The 19,038-nt window shown below is 54.7% G+C and overlaps 1 protein-coding gene across 2 annotated transcripts in view; it reads left to right on the forward strand.

Annotated features, from left to right (window-relative positions):
• Positions 1-13,422, forward strand: part of Kcnh2 (potassium voltage-gated channel subfamily H member 2) — a 31,253-nt gene extending 17,831 nt beyond the window's left edge. Inside the window, exons 3-15 of one of the 2 annotated variants that reach the window (XM_027428459.2) lie at positions 108-272; positions 1,123-1,572; positions 2,113-2,324; positions 6,427-6,855; positions 7,356-7,743; positions 8,079-8,278; positions 8,621-8,873; positions 9,929-10,122; positions 10,445-10,544; positions 10,951-11,229; positions 11,320-11,506; positions 11,677-11,854; positions 12,974-13,422. In XM_027428459.2, the coding sequence (XP_027284260.1) occupies positions 108-272; positions 1,123-1,572; positions 2,113-2,324; positions 6,427-6,855; positions 7,356-7,743; positions 8,079-8,278; positions 8,621-8,873; positions 9,929-10,122; positions 10,445-10,544; positions 10,951-11,229; positions 11,320-11,506; positions 11,677-11,854; positions 12,974-13,123 (3,185 nt within the window). In that variant the 3' untranslated portion in view covers positions 13,124-13,422. Of the gene's footprint in view, positions 1-107; positions 273-1,122; positions 1,573-2,112; positions 2,325-3,952; positions 4,061-6,426; positions 6,856-7,355; positions 7,744-8,078; positions 8,279-8,620; positions 8,874-9,928; positions 10,123-10,444; positions 10,545-10,950; positions 11,230-11,319; positions 11,507-11,676; positions 11,855-12,973 lie in introns of those variants that run through there. The other variant, XM_027428460.2, reaches the window with a different exon arrangement.
• Positions 13,423-19,038: the final 5,616 nt, after the last annotated feature.

Genomic DNA, 19,038 nt, shown 5'->3' on the forward strand with positions numbered 1-19,038 from the left:
GTAGAGGTTGACGGGCTCTGCTGGGTTCAGAGGTCCTTCCTTTGTGCCCTACCCATGCGGGGAGGAGGACCCAGTGTCGCCACGGCCCTGACCTCCCTACTCTGCAGGGAGCTGCTTCCTGTGTCTGGTGGACGTGGTGCCCGTGAAGAATGAGGACGGAGCCGTCATCATGTTCATCCTCAACTTTGAGGTCGTGATGGAAAAGGACATGGTGGGGTCCCCAGCTCGCGACTCCAATCACAGGGGCGCCCCAGCCGGCTGGCTGGCCTCTGGTAAGTGCAGCCAAGCTCCCGAGTCAGCTCAGGAGTGTATGGTCTTGTTTCCCTGAGCTGCCCATGACCCTTGTTCTGCTGGAAGGGGAGGGTTATGCACATGTGCGGGCGCCAGGAGCAACAAGGAGAGACCTGGTCAGTCCCACCTGGACCAAGACGGACAGACACCTGAGCAGCAGCAGGGCCCCAGGTCACAGGTCCTTCAGGCAGAACACATGTTTTTTAGCCTTGTCTCCTGGGTCCCACCCAACACCCTGGAGGAATAATGAGAGCTTGCTCAAGCAGCACTAGCCATGGGCTCATTTGAAAGCTCTGTCTCACGGACTCAGCTCATCTGTGGTCTGGCCAAGTCCCAAGAGCGGAGGTTAATGGAGGAGAGGATGGGAAGACATGCTGGCCTTGGCTGTAAGATTCCCCCTAGTTATCCCAAAGGTCCAGATCCTCTGCTTTCCCCAGGTGGCATTTTTGGGGTTTAATTAAAACAACGAAACTCACCTCTTGGGTTTTAGTGACATTAGCCCTATGGATGCCGGCTGATAGGTGGCAGGGTATGGGAGAGACATGTTGGCATCACTGCCCATTTACTGTAGGCCCTTTAGTGGCCCACTCCAGGCAAACATCAATCTCTGAATGTGTTCCTGTCCCAAGCAGTGCAGTTGTGGAGTCATGGACAGTCCATGGGATCTGCCCTCCTCTGGTGGGAAAGGACAGTTGGTGACAAGTTTAGATAGAGCCATCTGGGTTTGGGGAATCAAGTGCTGTGTGTGGAGTGGAGTGAAGCCCTTCCACCATCAGGGCCTCCAGCTCTTCTTGGTCAACCCTCGCTCCATAGGCCTCCCTTTCCCCACAGGGCGAGCCAAGACTTTCCGCCTGAAGCTGCCTGCCTTGTTGGCGCTGACTGCCAGGGAGTCATCGGTGCGGACAGGAGGCATGGGCGGCGCTGGAGCCCCCGGGGCAGTGGTGGTGGATGTGGACCTAGCGCCTGTAGCACCCAGCAGTGAGTCCCTGGCTCTGGACGAGGTGTCTGCCATGGACAACCACGTGGCAGGGCTTGGGCCTGCAGAAGAGAGGCGTGCTCTGGTGGGCCCGGGGTCTGCCTCACCGGTGGCCAGCGTCCGAGGTCCTCACCCATCACCAAGAGCTCAAAGCCTCAATCCTGATGCCTCAGGGTCCAGCTGTAGCCTGGCCCGGACTCGCTCCCGAGAGAGCTGTGCTAGTGTGCGCCGGGCATCCTCAGCGGATGACATTGAGGCAATGCGCGCCGGGGCACTGCCGCCTCCACCCCGTCATGCTAGCACCGGTGAGGGCGCAGGCCTGGGAGACCCTACTCAGCCCCTTGCTTCCTGCCTGTCTGGCAAGCCTTCCCTGACCCAGGCCCACCATTTCCTCTCTCTCTCCTACCTCTTAGGTGCCTGGGAGTCTGGGAGATGGAAATCCCATTAAGTGCTTATTTAATCTCATTAAGTGGCCTTTTACTCTATTAAATATCCATCCATCCCATCCCATTCTTCCACTCACAGAACCCCTGCTGGCCCAAGGGGTTGGCTGTCCCAGGACGCCCTGGAACAGGGACGGCCATGGAACTGGAAAGAGACAAGAGAGGTTTAGAGGCCCCTGACACTGTCAGATCCGTTCTTTCTACCCCTTTCTCCTGCCCTCCTCTCATGGTGGCATGCTTCCTTAAAACTCAGAGGGGGCGTGTTTCCGTGGGTCTCCTGAGCTACCACATCGCTTACTAGCCCAGGTAGAGTTTGGCCTCGTTGTAGTCTTGTGTCAGTGGCCTGGCTTCCCACCAGCCCCTGGCCTGTCCATCTGACCAAGCTTTGTCTCTCCATCCCAGGGGCCATGCACCCCCTGCGCAGTGGCCTGCTTAACTCCACCTCAGACTCAGACCTCGTGCGATACCGCACCATTAGCAAGATCCCCCAAATCACACTCAACTTTGTGGACCTCAAAGGCGACCCTTTCCTGGCTTCACCCACCAGTGACCGGGAAATTATAGCTCCCAAGATAAAAGAGCGGACCCACAATGTCACCGAGAAGGTCACCCAGGTAGGTGTCCAAGTGCATGGTTCTCTGCTCATCTTGGAGGAGTTGGAGTTGGTGAGCAGGGCCAAGGTTGTGGTCAGCATGGACGCTGAAGGGCTGAGGCAAGGCTGTTCTGGGGCTGGGGGGGGGAAACGCCTGAACTGGGGTACATGAAGGAAGAGTTTGAGGAGAGAGAGAGAGAGAGGGAGAGGGGGAGAGGGAGGGAGGGAGGAAGGATGCTTTTAGGGCGGGCGGGTGTGGATGGCCAGTGGATGGGGTGTGTGACTCTAGGATACAAGGTGAAACCAGGGCACTGCGGAGGCCATGGTGGGTGAGAGAAGGCAGCCAGAGATGGGAAGGGTGTGTTTGCGGGGGTTACTGGGCAACAGGAGAAGGCCTCAGCTAGAAAAGACCACAAAAGCCAAAGTCAGGAAGGCCTTGATTCTTGTAGGCCAAGGTAGTATACCAGGTGACCTAGGGGTGCCTTCCATGTCCCCCCTGGTGTTGGGGAGTAGGACTTCTTTCTTGTGATGGGCAGGGGTGCTGGTGATGGGTGTAAAACTGTCAAGAGATCAAGTCCTGGTATCCAGCTTTTGATTTCTGTGCGTTAGGGCTCCTCTGCTCTTGTCCGTCCTAGCATCTCCACTGCCACAAGCACAGCTGCTCCTTTCCATCTTGGTAGTAGTGAGGTCTCAGCTGTGAGAACCCCAGGAGAGGAGGGGACCGTTGTTCTAATCTGTGCTTCCTGCTGCAGCTGCCCTGTGAGGGAGCTGCCCAGCTCTGGGCTCCCTTGGCCAGCCTTCTGGCTGTATTCCCATGCCTCTGGCTCTCTGGGTTCATGCCAGGTCTCCAGCCCCTTTGCCTTGTCTCCAGAACAATCTCACCCCGTAGCCTTTGTCTGGCTCAACCTTCTCCCTCTCTGGTTCCTACCTCTGTCTTCCCACCTGGGTGCCTGGGATCGGCCCTGTTCCTGGACTCTTAAGTGCAAGAGCCTACGGTGTGTGGGTCTCTATATGACTGCGTGTGGTGCCCCTGCCAGTCACCTGGCATCTCTCCATCTCTGGGTGTCTCTGCCTGACTGTGGCTGGCTCAGCACTGGACTGGCGGGGCGGGGGTGTTGGGGAGACCATTAATCTGCGGTGACAGGCCAGGCTGCCGGGTGGAGGGGGAGGGGCTAGGGCTGCGGGAGCGGCTGCAGCAGGAGCCTAGAGCGGGCTGCGAGGGAGGGGGCGCTGGCCTGGCACGGGGCAGAGGGCGGGCACGGGCTGGGCGTGGGGGTGGGGCAGGGTGGCGGAGTGGGGGTGGGAACCTGAAAGGAGGAGGGGCCGGCCGGCAGAGGAGCTGCGGTTCCCACCGCGGCTGCTGGGCTGGCGGCAGGCGGGCAGAGCACAGCACCCTAGTAGTGGGGGGCCCACACCAAGGGGCCATGTGCAGCAAGAGCCAAGCAGGCAGCTGTCCATACTTACTGCTCAGGTGACCCCAGCCCCTGGGCCCAGGCCAGCCATTCTGGCTCCATGCCAGAGGCGGTCCTGGCTGCCAGTCGGCCAACCTTGGGCTGGCAGCCTGGGCTGGGACTGCTGCTGGGGCTCAAGTGAGGCTCTGGCCGGGCCCTGGGGCCCTGGGGCAATCAGGCTGGGGGAGACAAGTCCTCCATGGCGGTCCCAACAGGGAAGGAGAGCAGGACAGGGGCTCTGCAGCCCAGGGCCCAGAAAGGCCGGGTGAGGCGGGCAGTGCGCATCTCCAGCCTGGTGGCCCAGGAGGTAGGTGATCCCCTCAGCACCCTATCCTTTTCTTGGGCTGGGACACTGAGGCAGGTGGGGTGTGGCCCCGAGGGACCTGGCTGCGGTTGGGGTGAGGGCTTCTGAGAAGCAGGACAGATGGGGAGCCCTGTGTTCTTCAGTGTGGCCCACCGCCGAGCTCCTTATTGCTCTCCTTCTTGGCTGCTGGCTAGGTTCCCAGGGTTTCCCTCGTCTTGGCAACCCCTTTCCTATGGCTTCTGTGGCCCACAGTCTTCTAGTTCATAATATAAAGGGAAGGGAGAGATACGAGGAAGCAGATAGGTGTCCAGAGAGGTTGGTGGGAGATGGAGGGAGACCAGGAACCATCAGGCCTCAGCTAGACCTGACACAGGTGCTGGGGTTCCCTCACTCTGGGACTTTGTGGTGTGCATCGGAGGCTTGGCTTACTCTTGGGGGTTTTGGAGGCTGGAATCTCAGGCGAGTAAGGGTCAGAGGTTGCTTGATGCGCAATGAGGGTGCCCTGAACCGAGGCATTGGCTCACCTCTTTAGGGCATCCTGAGCCGTTGTCCCCTTGGCTGGTGAGTGCCTCCTAGGAGCCACCTCTCTGCCCTACTGGCTCTCCTGCTTTAGAACCTGGAGGCAGCTCTGGGTGACTCTGAGAATCCCACCCCTGCCACTGTCACTGGTGTCCCCGACTCCCTCTGTTTGGGCTCATGTGTTTCTCCCTGCTGGGGAACAGGCACAGGTGAGAGTTTTCCCTCCCAAGGTGAAGATCCAAGGTTGAGTCAGTCTTCCATGGGACAGAAAAATCACAGGGATTATAGGCTTGCCCTGAGGCCATGTGGTAACCCAGTGGTTTCAGAGATAGGACTGGCCCTTGGGTGGATTATGTTAGCAGCTTTGAGCCTTGTGCTCCAGACTTCTTGTATACATGAATGCAAATGTGCACTGGAGTTGTGGGCAGACCTGGGAGACAGGGTCACGTCTGTCTGGGGTAGTCCAGCATAGCTCCCCAGGCCTGACCACTCAGACACAGAGAGGGGTCCTATGGAGTAACAGCTACCTCCTTTTGTCCCTTCTCTATGGGGTCCTGGCCTGTTCTTTTTTGATGCCTGAAAGGTCACTAACCTCATGTGCATTAACCCTCTATTTTAATGAACAAGCCCTCAGGATGAAGACATGGTAGACTAGACCAGACCAGGGTCTTCCACTGACCAGGGCTCTGGTGCTCATTCCTGCCCAATCTGGTTTCTCTGAAGTCTTTGTCAATCCTAGGGTGGCCAGACTCCTCCCCAGACTCCTCCCCAAGACCCGTCTTTCTTACTAGCTCCTTTCCCTGAGATATTCTCTTAATAGCCCACCTACGTAGATGGGTTTAGGGGATGACGTGAGCTTGAATGAGACTCTTTAGGGATTCATTGAGCTCAGAGGCCCAAGGCTTTTGGATAGGGCTAAAACCTCTGGGTTTGGGGAAAGCCTAGGGTCTGGCTACAGGGCTAGCAGGGTCCAAGGCTAGAGGGACTGGCCGGGGCTTCTGGTGGAGCGTAAGGAATGGGTGGGCATGGGGGCTTTTGGCACCTGGGAAAGCTGGTTCTCCCTAGCTTGGTTTGGGCGCAAGAGCGATAGATGTGTTTGCTGCCCCTTGACCTTATGGTGGGCCACCTCTGCCCGACTGTTGAGGAGTTCTGCTCCCCTTATCTGAAAATAGCGTTCTGCCCAGGCCAAGTGTGTACTGAGCCATCCCAGGTATACATCTTCTGTATACTTGAGGTGCCAGGTTCTCAGGATTGGGCTCTGTCCCCTGGGTCCCTTTGTAAGAGTGTGGGGGGCTTCTCTGGGGTGGAGTGGAGAGGGACCTGAGAGAGAATGTAGCAGCAGGGAAGTAGCCTGAGCATGGTGGCGGGCGGGCGGGCGTCCTTGGACAAGTGGTATGAGGTGGGGCTGTGAGGGGACTGCAATGACTCTTTTGTGTGTTGGGACTATGGCTCCTGGGCTCACTGCCCAGCTGGGAACTGCAGTTCTTGGAACATTTTCTGGACTGAAGTGTGTGTGTGTGTGTGTGTGTGTGTGTGTGTGTGTGTGTGTGTGTGTGTTTTGGGACTGTGGGGCAAGATTGTATGGTGCAGATTGCATGGTCTAAGGATCTGGCCTGCTTTGCTGGTGGGAAATAATGTTAGGACTTCCTGCATGGTGACTTAAGTTCAGGTAAGAACTGTGCAAAGCCAGCCAGGATGTCCCCCTGGTCCGAGGATAGTCAGTTGCTATAGCTACTTGGCTGAAGGACAAGTACTCTCTGATAGAAATGTGCTCTACTTGGCCATGGATGACACCAGCTTCTGCTGTGAAGTCCCATGACCCTCCTTCATCATCCGCCCTCCCTGTCTAGGTCCTGTCCTTGGGAGCTGATGTGTTGCCCGAGTACAAGCTGCAGGCCCCACGGATCCACCGCTGGACCATTCTGCACTACAGCCCCTTCAAGGCTGTGTGGGACTGGCTCATTCTGCTGCTGGTCATCTACACGGCTGTCTTCACTCCCTACTCAGCTGCCTTCCTGCTGAAGGAGACTGAAGACGGGGCCCCGGCCCCCGACTGTGGCTATGCCTGCCAGCCTCTGGCCGTGGTTGACCTCATCGTGGACATCATGTTCATTGTGGACATCCTCATCAACTTCCGCACCACCTACGTCAACGCCAACGAGGAGGTGGTCAGCCATCCTGGCCGCATTGCTGTCCACTACTTCAAGGGCTGGTTCCTCATTGACATGGTGGCTGCCATCCCCTTCGACCTGCTCATCTTTGGCTCTGGCTCTGAGGAGGTGGGCTTAACAGGAGGCAGGCAGGGAAAAAGAGCCAGTCCGGGGTAGAGTGAAGGGTAATGGGGGGATACTGCACAGGAAAGGAGGAGGGTCCCTCACAAATTCATGCTTGTTCACCCACAGGGTCACAAGGAGCTGGAAGGGGCTCCCTTTTTTCTAATTTGTCTACCAAAGTGGGGGATGTGATTTTTTTTTTAACTTACACGAAAGTGCCCTCAAGAGCTAGTTAGAATTCTGGCCTAGCACCTTGGGGTGACTGCCGGTCCTTTTGGAGCCCCTGTTTCCTTCCTCATTCTCACCATGGAGACTCTTACCACTCTGTGTTAAAGCTGGCACACAGAATAACGGCACGTGTGTCTGGAGCAGCGTGGGAGGCGCTTTGTACCAGGTGGCTTTCATTATCAGGGAGAGCTTCCAGGAAGAAGCCTTTATGGTGTCACCTCTGTACCCTCTACTACAGTGCTCATGTGCCCTCACACTGAACATGCCCCCTCCTCTAGCTGATCGGGCTGCTGAAAACTGCGAGGCTGCTGCGGCTGGTGCGTGTGGCTCGGAAGCTGGACCGCTACTCGGAGTATGGGGCAGCGGTGCTCTTCCTGCTCATGTGCACCTTCGCTCTCATTGCGCACTGGTTGGCCTGCATCTGGTACGCCATTGGCAACATGGAACAGCCTCACATGGACTCACGCATTGGCTGGCTGCACAACTTGGGCGACCAGATCGGGAAGCCCTACAACAGCAGCGGCCTGGGCGGCCCCTCCATCAAGGACAAGTATGTGACAGCACTATACTTCACCTTCAGCAGCCTCACCAGCGTGGGCTTCGGCAATGTCTCCCCCAACACCAACTCAGAGAAGATCTTCTCCATCTGCGTCATGCTCATTGGCTGTGAGTGCGTCCTGGAGGCGGGTGGGGGCGGAGCCATGGCTGGGTAGAAATGATAGGGAAAGCCCTAGGACGGAGCAAAGTGGCCATCGGAGCTCCCTGCCCCCTCCTCTTCCCCTCCTAGAGTCCTGGGCTCACAATATAGTTTGGCGGCTGGGGCACTAGGGCAGGAAATGCTGAAGGTTGACGTGTGTTTGAGCATGTGTATGTCCACTCTCAGACTGAGACGTGACCGGACCGCGAGTGTCGTTGACCTGGTGCGGGGCCTGAGCAGAGGGTCCCCGTGGGCGGGCGGGGTCCCTGCGGATGCTGATGGCCCCACTCACCCACGCCCTCAGCCCTCATGTATGCCAGCATCTTCGGCAACGTGTCCGCCATCATCCAGCGGCTGTACTCGGGCACGGCCCGCTACCACACACAGATGCTCCGGGTGCGGGAGTTTATCCGCTTCCACCAGATTCCCAACCCACTGCGCCAGCGCCTCGAGGAGTACTTCCAGCACGCCTGGTCCTACACCAATGGCATCGACATGAACGCGGTGAGGCACCAAGGGGCGCGGGGCACCCTTGCGGTGTATACAGCGTGCCCTAGAATTACACGGGCTACCGATCCGCGAAACTCCTTCACCTGGAGAGAGGCCAGGTCCTCTCCCCACTACAGCTGGAGGTGGGGAGACAATTGCCGTGCTTCACTTCCAGAGAAGAACTTGGTTAGAGTGGGAACCCAGGTGCTGAGGGGGTTCTGGGCTCCCAAGGCTCTGCAGCGCAGCCTTTGCGGAGGATGGAATTGGGAGGAGCAGGTTTCCTCCGAGCCGGAGGCGTGAGGCAGGGGACTGAGCCCCCAGAGTGTCTGAACCCGCCCCCCCCCCCCCCGTTTCTAGGTGCTGAAGGGCTTCCCTGAGTGCCTGCAGGCTGACATCTGCCTACATCTCAACCGCTCACTGCTGCAACACTGCAAGCCCTTCCGAGGGGCCACTAAAGGCTGCCTGCGGGCCCTGGCCATGAAGTTCAAGACCACACACGCACCTCCAGGAGACACGTTGGTGCACGCCGGGGACCTGCTCACGGCTCTCTACTTCATCTCCAGGGGCTCCATCGAGATTCTGCGGGGTGATGTCGTGGTGGCCATCTTGGGTATGGGGTCAGATGCGCACTGCAACCCAGAGAGACCTGAGCCCTTTGACTACACTGTGGGTGTGGGATTGCTAGCCAGATTCTTGGGTTCTCTTAACTCACATGAGGGTGGGCCTTCAAGGTGGGCAACAGAGAGGAGCCCTGCAGGACATGGTGCTGTTGGACTGAGAGACTCCCTGACATCCCCCGAACTTGAGGGAACTTTAGGATCTACCTACAGGCAGACGTCCACTGTTTGCTTAAAGTTGAATAGCTCTGATAGTGGGGAGGGGAATACTCAGCTGGAGACTGTGCATCTGGCTTACTACGGACACCGTTCCCTGAAGTTTCATGCAGCATGGCATGTCTGGAGGGAGGCTTGTTCCCTTTCTGTCCCCCACCTGTGGTCACTGTGTGTGTGGCCTGCACTCAGACACTGGAGACTTCTTGTCCTCCCATGCTCTTTAGGTGGTCCTGCAAGCATCAGCCTCTTGGCCATGTCATACTAGGACATTTTAAATGTTCATTTCGGTTCAGCCCAAACATGTATACCACTCCACAACCTACACCCTTCCCAGCTAAATCAAGTTTCCCTACACATACGTGTGTATGTTGGTCTTTTCTGTGCCTGGGTGTGCTAAGCTATGCTTCCCTGTTTTCATTCAGTTAAACAATGCTGATTTTGATTAATTACCGCGTTGTCATTTATAGTTTGAAGACCTTTGTTTGTAGGGCACTGTAGTTGGTTAGGAGGGTATTTGAGGGCAGAAGAAGGGTTATCCCAAGGAAGTCATGGCTATGGCTGTAGGCAGAGCTGGAACATGCTAGGTGGTTCTTTCTGGTTGGATAGAGACTCCAAATCCCTGGCCCCTTGTGCTGTCACCTCTGGCCACTGGTGCTGCCCCCATCTACTGAGAGCCCTGGGAACATGGCTGGATCATGCTTCCTTGGCTGTATGGCTGGGAGCTGATGACTGGAGATGCTTCTGTCTAGGTGGAAATGACTGAAAGGAGGGTACCCACTACTCAAACTGCTGCTGTCGTGGCTGAAGTCTCTGTCTCCTCCATGGCCTCCAGGGAAGAATGACATCTTTGGAGAACCTCTGAACCTGTATGCACGTCCTGGAAAGTCCAATGGGGACGTGAGGGCCCTTACCTACTGTGACCTGCACAAGATCCACCGTGATGACCTGCTGGAGGTGCTGGACATGTACCCCGAGTTCTCGGACCATTTTTGGTCTAGCCTGGAGATCACCTTTAACCTTCGAGATGTGAGTAGACCATCCTGAGCTGGCTCCATGCCCAGGAGAGCGGCTTCTTGTTGGGAGGCTGTCCCTCCACGGTGTGATTCTGAATGCACAGCTTCTCTCTGCCTGGCAAGTGACATCACAGTCAAACTGGGCCCCGAAAGTCCCAACTTCAGCTTGCTCAGGGGTGTCCATCCATAGAGGGGGAAAGACTCTTCCCTGCAGCCCCCAAACCCACCCCTACTTTTCTATGTGAATGAAGGGGTGTAGCTGCCCCTCCCCTGCAGTCAGCCAGGTAGGTGCACCAAAGGGCCCTGAAGGGCCCTGACTCTGATCTTGGTTGCAGACCAACATGATCCCAGGCTCCCCTGGCAGCGCTGAAATAGAGAGCGGCTTTAACAGGCAACGGAAGCGCAAGCTGTCATTCCGCAGGCGCACCGACAAGGGTGAGGTGGCCAAAGGGAGGGCGGAGGGGAGGGAGGGAGGGCGGGAGGGCGGGGTCAGGCTGTGCAGGCTCCACCCCCATCCAAATGCCATGTTTGAACCATCATCTCCTTTGGAAAGACCTCTCTTACCCTCTAAGACAAAGGCTGGGATTCATTAGGCCTGAGTGTTGCCTGGCAGGCCTTGACCCCCTCAAGAGAGGAAGGAGGAGGTGGGAGGGGTACAAGGACAAAGGAGCGTGAGGGGCAGGGTGGCCAGCAGGGTGTGAAGGGCACTCTTAGGCAGGTTGCGAGCAGGAGGAAGATGAAACAACTGGAGGTCACCCTGCTTCTTTCTAGGCTAGCTCAGCTCCCCTGGTCCCTTCTCTGTTCTCCCCCCTCTCTGAGGTATGTTTTCTGTTTCCCACAGACACCGAGCAGCCGGGGGAGGTGTCAGCCTTGGGGCAAGGCCCTGCACGAGTTGGGGCAGGGCCAAGTTGCCGGGGGCAGCCGGGAGGGCCATGGGGGGAGAGCCCATCCAGCGGCCCCTCCAGCCCAGAGAGCAGTGAGGATGAGGGACCAGGTCGCAGCTCCAGCCCCCTCCGCCTGGTGCCCTTCTCCAGCCCCAGGCCCCCCGGAGACTCCCCAGGTGGGGAGCCTTTGACGGAGGAGGGAGAGAAAAGCAGTGACACCTGTAACCCCTTGTCAGGTAGGGCCTGCGCTGGGGGAGGGGTGAGTGTGGGGGATGAGCAGGAGCTTGCCTGTTTTCCTGGATCTCATGCCTTCTCTCTGGCTTCAGGTGCCTTCTCTGGAGTGTCCAATATTTTCAGCTTTTGGGGGGACAGTCGGGGGCGCCAGTACCAGGAGCTGCCTCGATGCCCTGCCCCAGCTCCTAGCCTCCTCAACATCCCCTTGTCTAGCCCTGGTCGTCGTTCTCGGGGCGACGTGGAGAGCAGGCTGGATGCACTCCAGAGGCAGCTGAACAGGTGAAAGGGGTAGCTCAGGGAAGTGGGCGCAGGGCAGGCTGAACCGTGGGAAAACTTGGGTCTTCTCTGGGTTCCTGGTGATGTTTTAGGGCTGTTCTGTGGGCAGCCGGGGCCGCTCCTTCCTCAGCTGTCTCCACTTCCCTGAGTGTTCTCCTTCCTTTTTGCCCCAGGCTGGAAACACGGCTAAGTGCAGACATGGCCACTGTCCTACAGCTGCTCCAGAGGCAAATGACCCTGGTCCCTCCCGCCTACAGTGCTGTGACCACTCCTGGGCCTGGCCCCGCTCCCACATCCCCTTTGTTGCCTGTCGGCCCTGTTCCCACTCTCACCCTGGACTCGCTTTCTCAGGTACACTCTGGAGCCCACTCCCAGCCCCCAGCCCCCTTTCTGCTCCAGCAATCACTTTATCACCTCCCAGCTGGCGTGAAGTGTGGGCTTTTTACCCTCCCCTATCCTTGTCCACCTGTTCCCTGCTTTCCTCCTACCCTTGTGCTCAGGAGCAATGCATGAGAGGACTGGGACCAGGGACCCTGCCAGCAGAGTGGCCTAAGGGCCAGGTGCAAACTTGGTGTCTTAGCCTGGGACTTGGGTCTGGATGCTGCCTGCTAGTGTGCCTCGGGGATAGCATCCTGGTCTCTGCTGTGGTTACACTCCTAGCCTCCCTGCCTCTCGTCTTGGCTGGCAGTGTTACAGACTATCTTGAAGGCTGCTGGCATTCCCAGGGTGCCAAAGTCAAGACTCTGAGATACGACCTCCTTGATCTCCATCTCTTCTCTTTGAGTAACCTCCTGAGGGACAGCTGAGGCTGGGTCTCTCATGCCAGCTCCTGCTCTGAAGGGTGCTTGAGGGGGATTTCTGTGGCTCCCAGAGGTGGCCTGGGATCTCCTCTCAGTCCCCTGGCACTGCCCTCCCTCCCATATGCTGCTTGTTTCTGTTTGCAGACGCCAGGGCCCACGTCAGCAAATGTGCCAGTCTCCCTTCACAGCCTCCCACGCAGGGATCTCACCAGTAGACACGTCAGCACACACAAAGCCCCCCTGCCTGCCCTGGCGCTCTCCCTTGCCTCAGATGCCTGGCCGCTGGCCCACTGCTGTTTCCAGGGCCCCAGAGTTCTTTGGAGAATTGCAAGAAGGCACCGTGTCTCTCTTTGTCCCAGCTCCCATCCCAAAGCAGAGACTTCTTATTCCATTTGGGGCTTGTCTCTAGCTGCCCTGCCACATTCCCTAGGGAAGGGGAAGGTGAGGCTTTGGGCTCTTCCCTGTGTCAGGGGTTCTCAGCTCTTTTGTTTGGCTCCTGCCCCAAAGGTGAATTTCTTTACTTCCAGCTGCAGACTTTTTGTCCCCTCAGGTCTCTGCTCTGCCCACCTAACCCTCCTCTTTGACTTCAGCATTCCTGCATTTGGTTTCTCCACCCCTTTTCTCCTCCCCCACAGTTTTTCCTGTTGCTTATGCTCTGTGTTCTTTGCAGGTTTCCCAGTTCATGGCGTTCGAGGAGCTTCCTACAGGAGCCCCAGAGCTCCCACAAGATGGCCCCACTCGACGCCTCTCCCTGCCTGGCCAGCTGGGGGCCCTCACTTCCCAGCCCCTGCACAGACATGGCTCAGACCCAGGCAGTTAGTGATGCTGACCAGTGTGGACATATGGCTCACCCAGGGTTCAGGGCATTACCTGACCTCTTGGAGACCCTGGTTTGGAGGGGAGAACAGTGCAGGAGCAGCTTCTCCCTGCCCTTGGGACCAGAGTCTCCTCCTGCAATACCCTGGGCCCTACTGGGAGGGGCAGGGGCAGAGTTGGGCAGTGGACAGGGGGTCTGTGGTCCCCCCACTGCCCTGGGGGCATTAGCTGGTCTAACTGCCCGGAGTCACCCGGCCCTGGGCCTTAGGCACCTCAAGGACTTTTCTGCTATTTACTGCTCTTATTGTTAAGGATAATAATTAAGGATCATATGAATAATTAATGAAGATGCTGATGACTATGAATAATAAATAATTATCCTGAGGAGACTCCAGTATGCTGGTTTACTTCAGCCGTCACCTGCTGTATCTTGCATTTATGATCTGCATGTACCTGAGTGGGAGTACGGGAGATTCGGTGCTGGGACCCTGGTTTGTCTATGTCCAGGGCCTGCAGGCTGACCAGACATCTTCCCCCGAACCCTGTGTGTGCATGAAAGCTGGAGGGTACTCCCTGGGGTCAGATAATATAGCCCTGGATTCGGGACAGCAAAGCCATGAGGACTACTCTGAGTCTAATAGGAACTTCTGCCTTGAGTTCAACCCTTCACAATCATGTCGATTTGCTCTGTGGCACACTGGCTCCCAAAGTCAGTCTCATACTGATGAAGCCATTCGCTTGTCCCTCTCGAGTCCCTCACAAGTCCAGTTTCACACTCATTCTCACCTGGGTTCTCTTTGGTCTGAGTTCAGCCTCCCTACCCCAAATTGGCTTTATATTGACCCTGTGTAATTGGGCTTCACACGGGTCTAGCTTTGCTTTGGATACACTGGCTTCCTCACTGTGACCAGCACATACGTGTATCTGGCTCCTGATAACCTTTGTCCCTTGTGACTGTTGGCCACAGAGGAGTTGCCGAAGAAGGGGGAGGTGGCAAGGTTGCTCATTCTATTGGGAGAAAGTCAAAGCAGATCTCCTGGGGACAGTGAAGGTTCCCCTATGCTTATGTGTACATATTGTGATGCATTTGTGTTGCTGGGCTATGAACACATCTTCCAGAGATGCTGCCTGCCATATGGCAGCCAAAGTGGTGGTAGTGGTGGGCCCTGCCTGGTCAGGCTGGCTCATAGGTGACAGTGCTGCCAAAGGCTACCAGAGCCCAGATGGGTTTTCGAGACTCCTCACCTCCTCTGTCCCTTTAAGGTAGGTATGCTAACTCTGAAGACAAGCATGGCTTTTCTTCCTGCCAAGACATGGTGGGTATTGGTCTCTGAGCAGCCTGGAGACTCTCCCAGCACCCAGATAGGGGGAGAGGAGGAGTGTCTCACCTTAATCTGAGTCTGTCAATGTTGGGAAGAGATAAGAAGAGGAGACTTATGATTTCAAGGTTGAGAGAGGGAACAGAGGGGTGGGCTAGGCCAAAAGGGAAGCTTTGGGCGTCACGTTGGCACACCTGTACATGTCCAGACACTTACTGGGGTGGACAAGCTTCTGGTTGGAGATAAGGATTTCATATAGGCCTTCCTGGAGGGTTGGTATGTGAGTTCAGGAGTGGGTCTTACTGTGGGAGGCCTGAATTGGATGTCAGGAGGGTGTTGCTTTATTTATGGACTATTGTAGGTGAGCTAGTGCCTTTCCAAGGGCAAGTGAAAGACAGTGTGAATGGGAATTACAGATTCACGTGAAGCCCTATGACCTTTGTATGCTGGGCTTCCCGGGACTCACGCTGGGGACTGATGGCCCCTGGAGAAGTTGGAGGAAGACCTTTTGGCCTGCGTCAGGGCTTTGTGATAAGTTGATGCTGGTTATTTCTTTGGGGGCAGCATCTGAACACAAGTATCATTTGTCTGCCATCAGGTGAGAACACTGCCTGGGTGGTGGGACCTGGTATGGACTTAAGAGCTTGTGTAGAGTGACCTCTGTGTGTGTGTGTGTGTGTGTGTGTGTGTGTGTGTGTGTGTGTGTGTGTGTGTGCGCACGCGCACGCGCGTACATGCCATAACACTGTGTGTTGATCCACAAGGATATCCCAGGGCCAACTGTTTTGTCTGATGAGAGAGTTGCAGGGCAGCCTGGGCCAGGTCCCTTCCAGGAGCTGCCTGCTGGAGTTGAAGGCTGAGTGTTGGACAGCAGTCACAGTGGCTCAGTCTGTCAGTTGGCCCCTCTCTGTCTGCCACCTTGCACCTTGGCTTTTATCAGTTTTTCTACCATCTCCCTATCTGTTAAAATTTATTCTCTCACAATTTTATAGCACACACGTATACTATACAAACACACACATATAATATTTGGGGCATTCTCTCTTACCCCTTCCCCCACCCACCGAGTGCCCTTCTACTTTCGTGTTTTTGTTTTGGAGGTGTGTGTCTCCAAACTGCATTTAGTTAGGGTTGCTTGCATGGGTGTCTGTGTTATTATTTACTTGAGCAAGCATAACTTATGGGTGGCTACATCTCTGACAAATATGGTCACCCCTTCCTGGGTAAATGTTAGTTGCCTATTGTTCTTCAGAAGCCCCTCTCCCATCTGTGATGGAGTGTTAATAGTCACAGTCGTGAGTGCAGGTAGCTGTTGCTGTTATGAATTCATGGGCAACAGCTGTGTCTAGAAGAAAGCATTTCCCAGCATTCCTCCCTATTCTCTGGTTCCTAAATTCTTTTCCTCTTGCTTTTTGCAGTGTTCTGGCGGGGGTGACATGGCTGCTGCATTTAAGGCTGGCCCTCAACACTTTGACCACTTAGGAGTCTCTACGTTAATCCATGTCCACTACAAACAAACTGGCTCAGAATAGTACTAATCTGTAGTATAAACATAAATATTTAGAAGGCACTTTGAGTCTATTTAAGAGAACAACACTACTAATAGGAGCCTATAATCTCCCCAGCCATGGGATTTTAGCCTAGTTCACAGAACTAAGTAGGAATTCTTTCTGTGGAGTAGGTTTAAAGTTGAATTCAAAAAACAGTTGAGCTGGACAGTGTAGCACACACCTTTAATCCCAGCACTTGGGAGGCAGAGGCAGGTGGATATCCTGGTTCAATGCCAGCCTGGTCTACAGAGTGAGTTCCGGGACAATAAAGGTTACACAGAGAAACGCTGTCTCAAAAACAAAACAAACAAAACCAATCAGCCAAACAAACAAAAAGCAGTTGATTACTAGCATAACATTCCCACCAAACTCCTTCAGCAGGCAGGCTTAGCTGGTTTGTTGCTACTGTATCTTGTAGAGTTCATAGTTTGGTAAGACTTGATGTCTTTTCTTCCCATAGCCTGCAAAAAACCAAGTAATGTAGTTTTAGCTTTTTGAGAAACCTCTACACTAGTCTCCATAGTGGTTGCATCAGTTTAAACTCCCAGGGTCTTTTATTCTCCCCAACCTCCCCGCCCCAGAACTCACTATGTAGATCAGACTGGCCTTGAACTCATAAAGATCTGTCTATCTCTGCCTCCTGATGTTCGGATTAAATGCTTGCACCACCATGCCTGGCTCATGTATTTTGCTTCTGTAGAAGCAACATCTGGAATCTCCCAGTAAGTAAACGTTCCTGGTCAAATGGCTTGGTGACTAGCTGGCTGGTGGTCACACTGCTAGTAGCAGGCAGGTGTGTCTGACTCCCGTGTTCTCCCCCAACCCCTTCTTATGCCTACATGGCTCAAGCAACTGTCCTCTGGGTTGGATCTGGACCTTGGCCCTCCACTCAATTTTGGGAATCTCAGGAACCCTGAGAGGTGCAACCCTTTCTCTCCAGCAGGGCTAGGGAACAGTCTTCCAGAGTTCAGAGTTTTCCCAAACCAAGAGAGTGGGGTGGGAGCTATAGGGCACTGTGATGGGCAAAGAAAGGGAGCAAATGGCTGCCAAGACCTAGAGAAAGTGTGGAGCTTGGGGCTGAAGCACTGGCTTTGGGAAGTGAAGAGGCAGGGCTGCTGCTGGCCCCACTCCCAGCTCTGCACTGAAAACTCAGAATCTGAGTAAGATCCTCATGATGTGTCTGCCCTGAGTTGCAAGCACACTGGATGCCATAGAGCAGGCAGATGAGAACTTACAAAGTGAGCAATCTGGAATTCAGTAGCAATGGAGCAGGAAAGAAATTGGCATCCTATGTGCTTGTCTCTGGGGTCAGGCAGAGCTCCCAGAGCTGGTGGTTGGGTCTTCTTCTGGAGCCAGGCTTGAAATGTGGGGCTGAGGACAAGGCTCTGAGGTTTCCTGCACTTGAGTCTCTTCTGCTGCTGATTGGGTATGGGATTTGGTACCCCTGGGATGACCATTAAGGACCCTGATTTAGTCAGCTCCAAAGCTGTCAGAGAAAGTCAGTGCATAGAAATTGATCATTATTATGTTACAGTTAAGACCTTGTTTGGTGTCTGGACTTCTCAGATCAGCATCTGGAGGGACAACTGGACACTTTCAATAGCTTCCGGGGCTGACCACTTGCCTGTCTATGTTACATGAACAGATGGCCCATATTATGCTCAGGTTTTGGTGAGACCTGGGGTCATTTCTTTGCCCACAGGAGAAAGCCTTCTATGTCAGCCTGGCTCCAAGGTCACCTGCTCATGAGGGACAACACCACCCTCTGGCTTTTCAGACCTCTTAAAGCATCTTACTCAATTTTGGGATGAACCTTCATTGCATTTTCTTGTCTGTCTTCAGTAAATGGAGAGGGCTGAGCATAGACCATCTGTGCCTCTCTTCTCATCCCAGGCATCAGAGCAGTGACCAGGGCTTGTATGACTACCAGAAAATTCAACTTCAAAGCCTTAACGGTTGAGGATTTTGTATTGAATTAAGAGATGCTTTCTGGGGAGAGCTGGCTGAGCTATCTTGCTTCTATCCTTACAGCTTACTGCTCTTTTGGGGTGAGTCTCTTAATTGTGATTGTTGTTGTGAGAATTCCTTCTCTATGGAGACAAAGGCAACATTTCCCTCCACCTTGTAAGGACCTTTTGATGGAGTTCACTGTCTGCCTGGTCTCACAGCTCTTTAGCCCCCAAAGAACCACACTGAGGCTTATAATAGTTATAAACTGTTTGACCCATGGCTCAGGCTTCTGATTGGCTAGCTCTCTCTTAATTAATAACCCACTTCTATTAAACTAAGTATTTCCACGTGGTCTTATCTTACTGGAGAATGTCCGGGTGTCTGACCTTCCCAGCAGCTATGTGGCGTCTGTCTCGAGAACTCTCTCTGCCTCCTCTTTGCAGAATTCTCCTCATCTCATAGCCCCGCCCTATACACACTGCCTGGCTAATGGCCAATCAGTGGTTTTTTTTTTTTTCCATCAACCAACAAGAGAAACATATATACAGAAGGACACCCCTATCAAGGACCCAAAGACAAACTAAAGTATTGTTACATTTCCAGACCTTAATAGGCCCCAAGACCTTAGCACAACTAATACCAAAATGGAAGTACCACTGAGGCCTTGAAGCTCAGCATGTAGGCAGCACCAACTGCCAAAACAAGAACAAAGACATAATCCATCAAAGTCAATAGTTCTGGGAAAGTCCCTGAATATACTAACCTTGCTTTTTTGGCTTCTGTAGTTCCCCGTCTGGCTAACTGTTCTTGCTAACTGAGGTGAGTCAACCTAGGATGTGGTTTTTGTGCTTAAAAGCTCACCCTGAAAAGGTTCAGTATGGTTCTCAGGTCCTGAACACCCAGTGCAGCCACCAGCCAGCTAACAAAGACTTTCTTTTGGCTTGAACTGATGTCTCAACAGTCTTCTCTAGTGGACATCTCACAACATTTCCGGAGGCCCCAGTGAGAACCCCGGAAACCAGACTTTTAGACACTGGGGTTTTGAACCCCCTTGGAGTGGGGCAGAATATGTGGTCAAGGGACTCTTAGGGTGTGTACAA

Source organism: Cricetulus griseus, chromosome 8 (genome assembly GCF_003668045.3).
Source record: "Cricetulus griseus strain 17A/GY chromosome 8, alternate assembly CriGri-PICRH-1.0, whole genome shotgun sequence".
In the NCBI taxonomy this organism is placed as follows: Eukaryota; Metazoa; Chordata; class Mammalia; order Rodentia; family Cricetidae; genus Cricetulus; species Cricetulus griseus.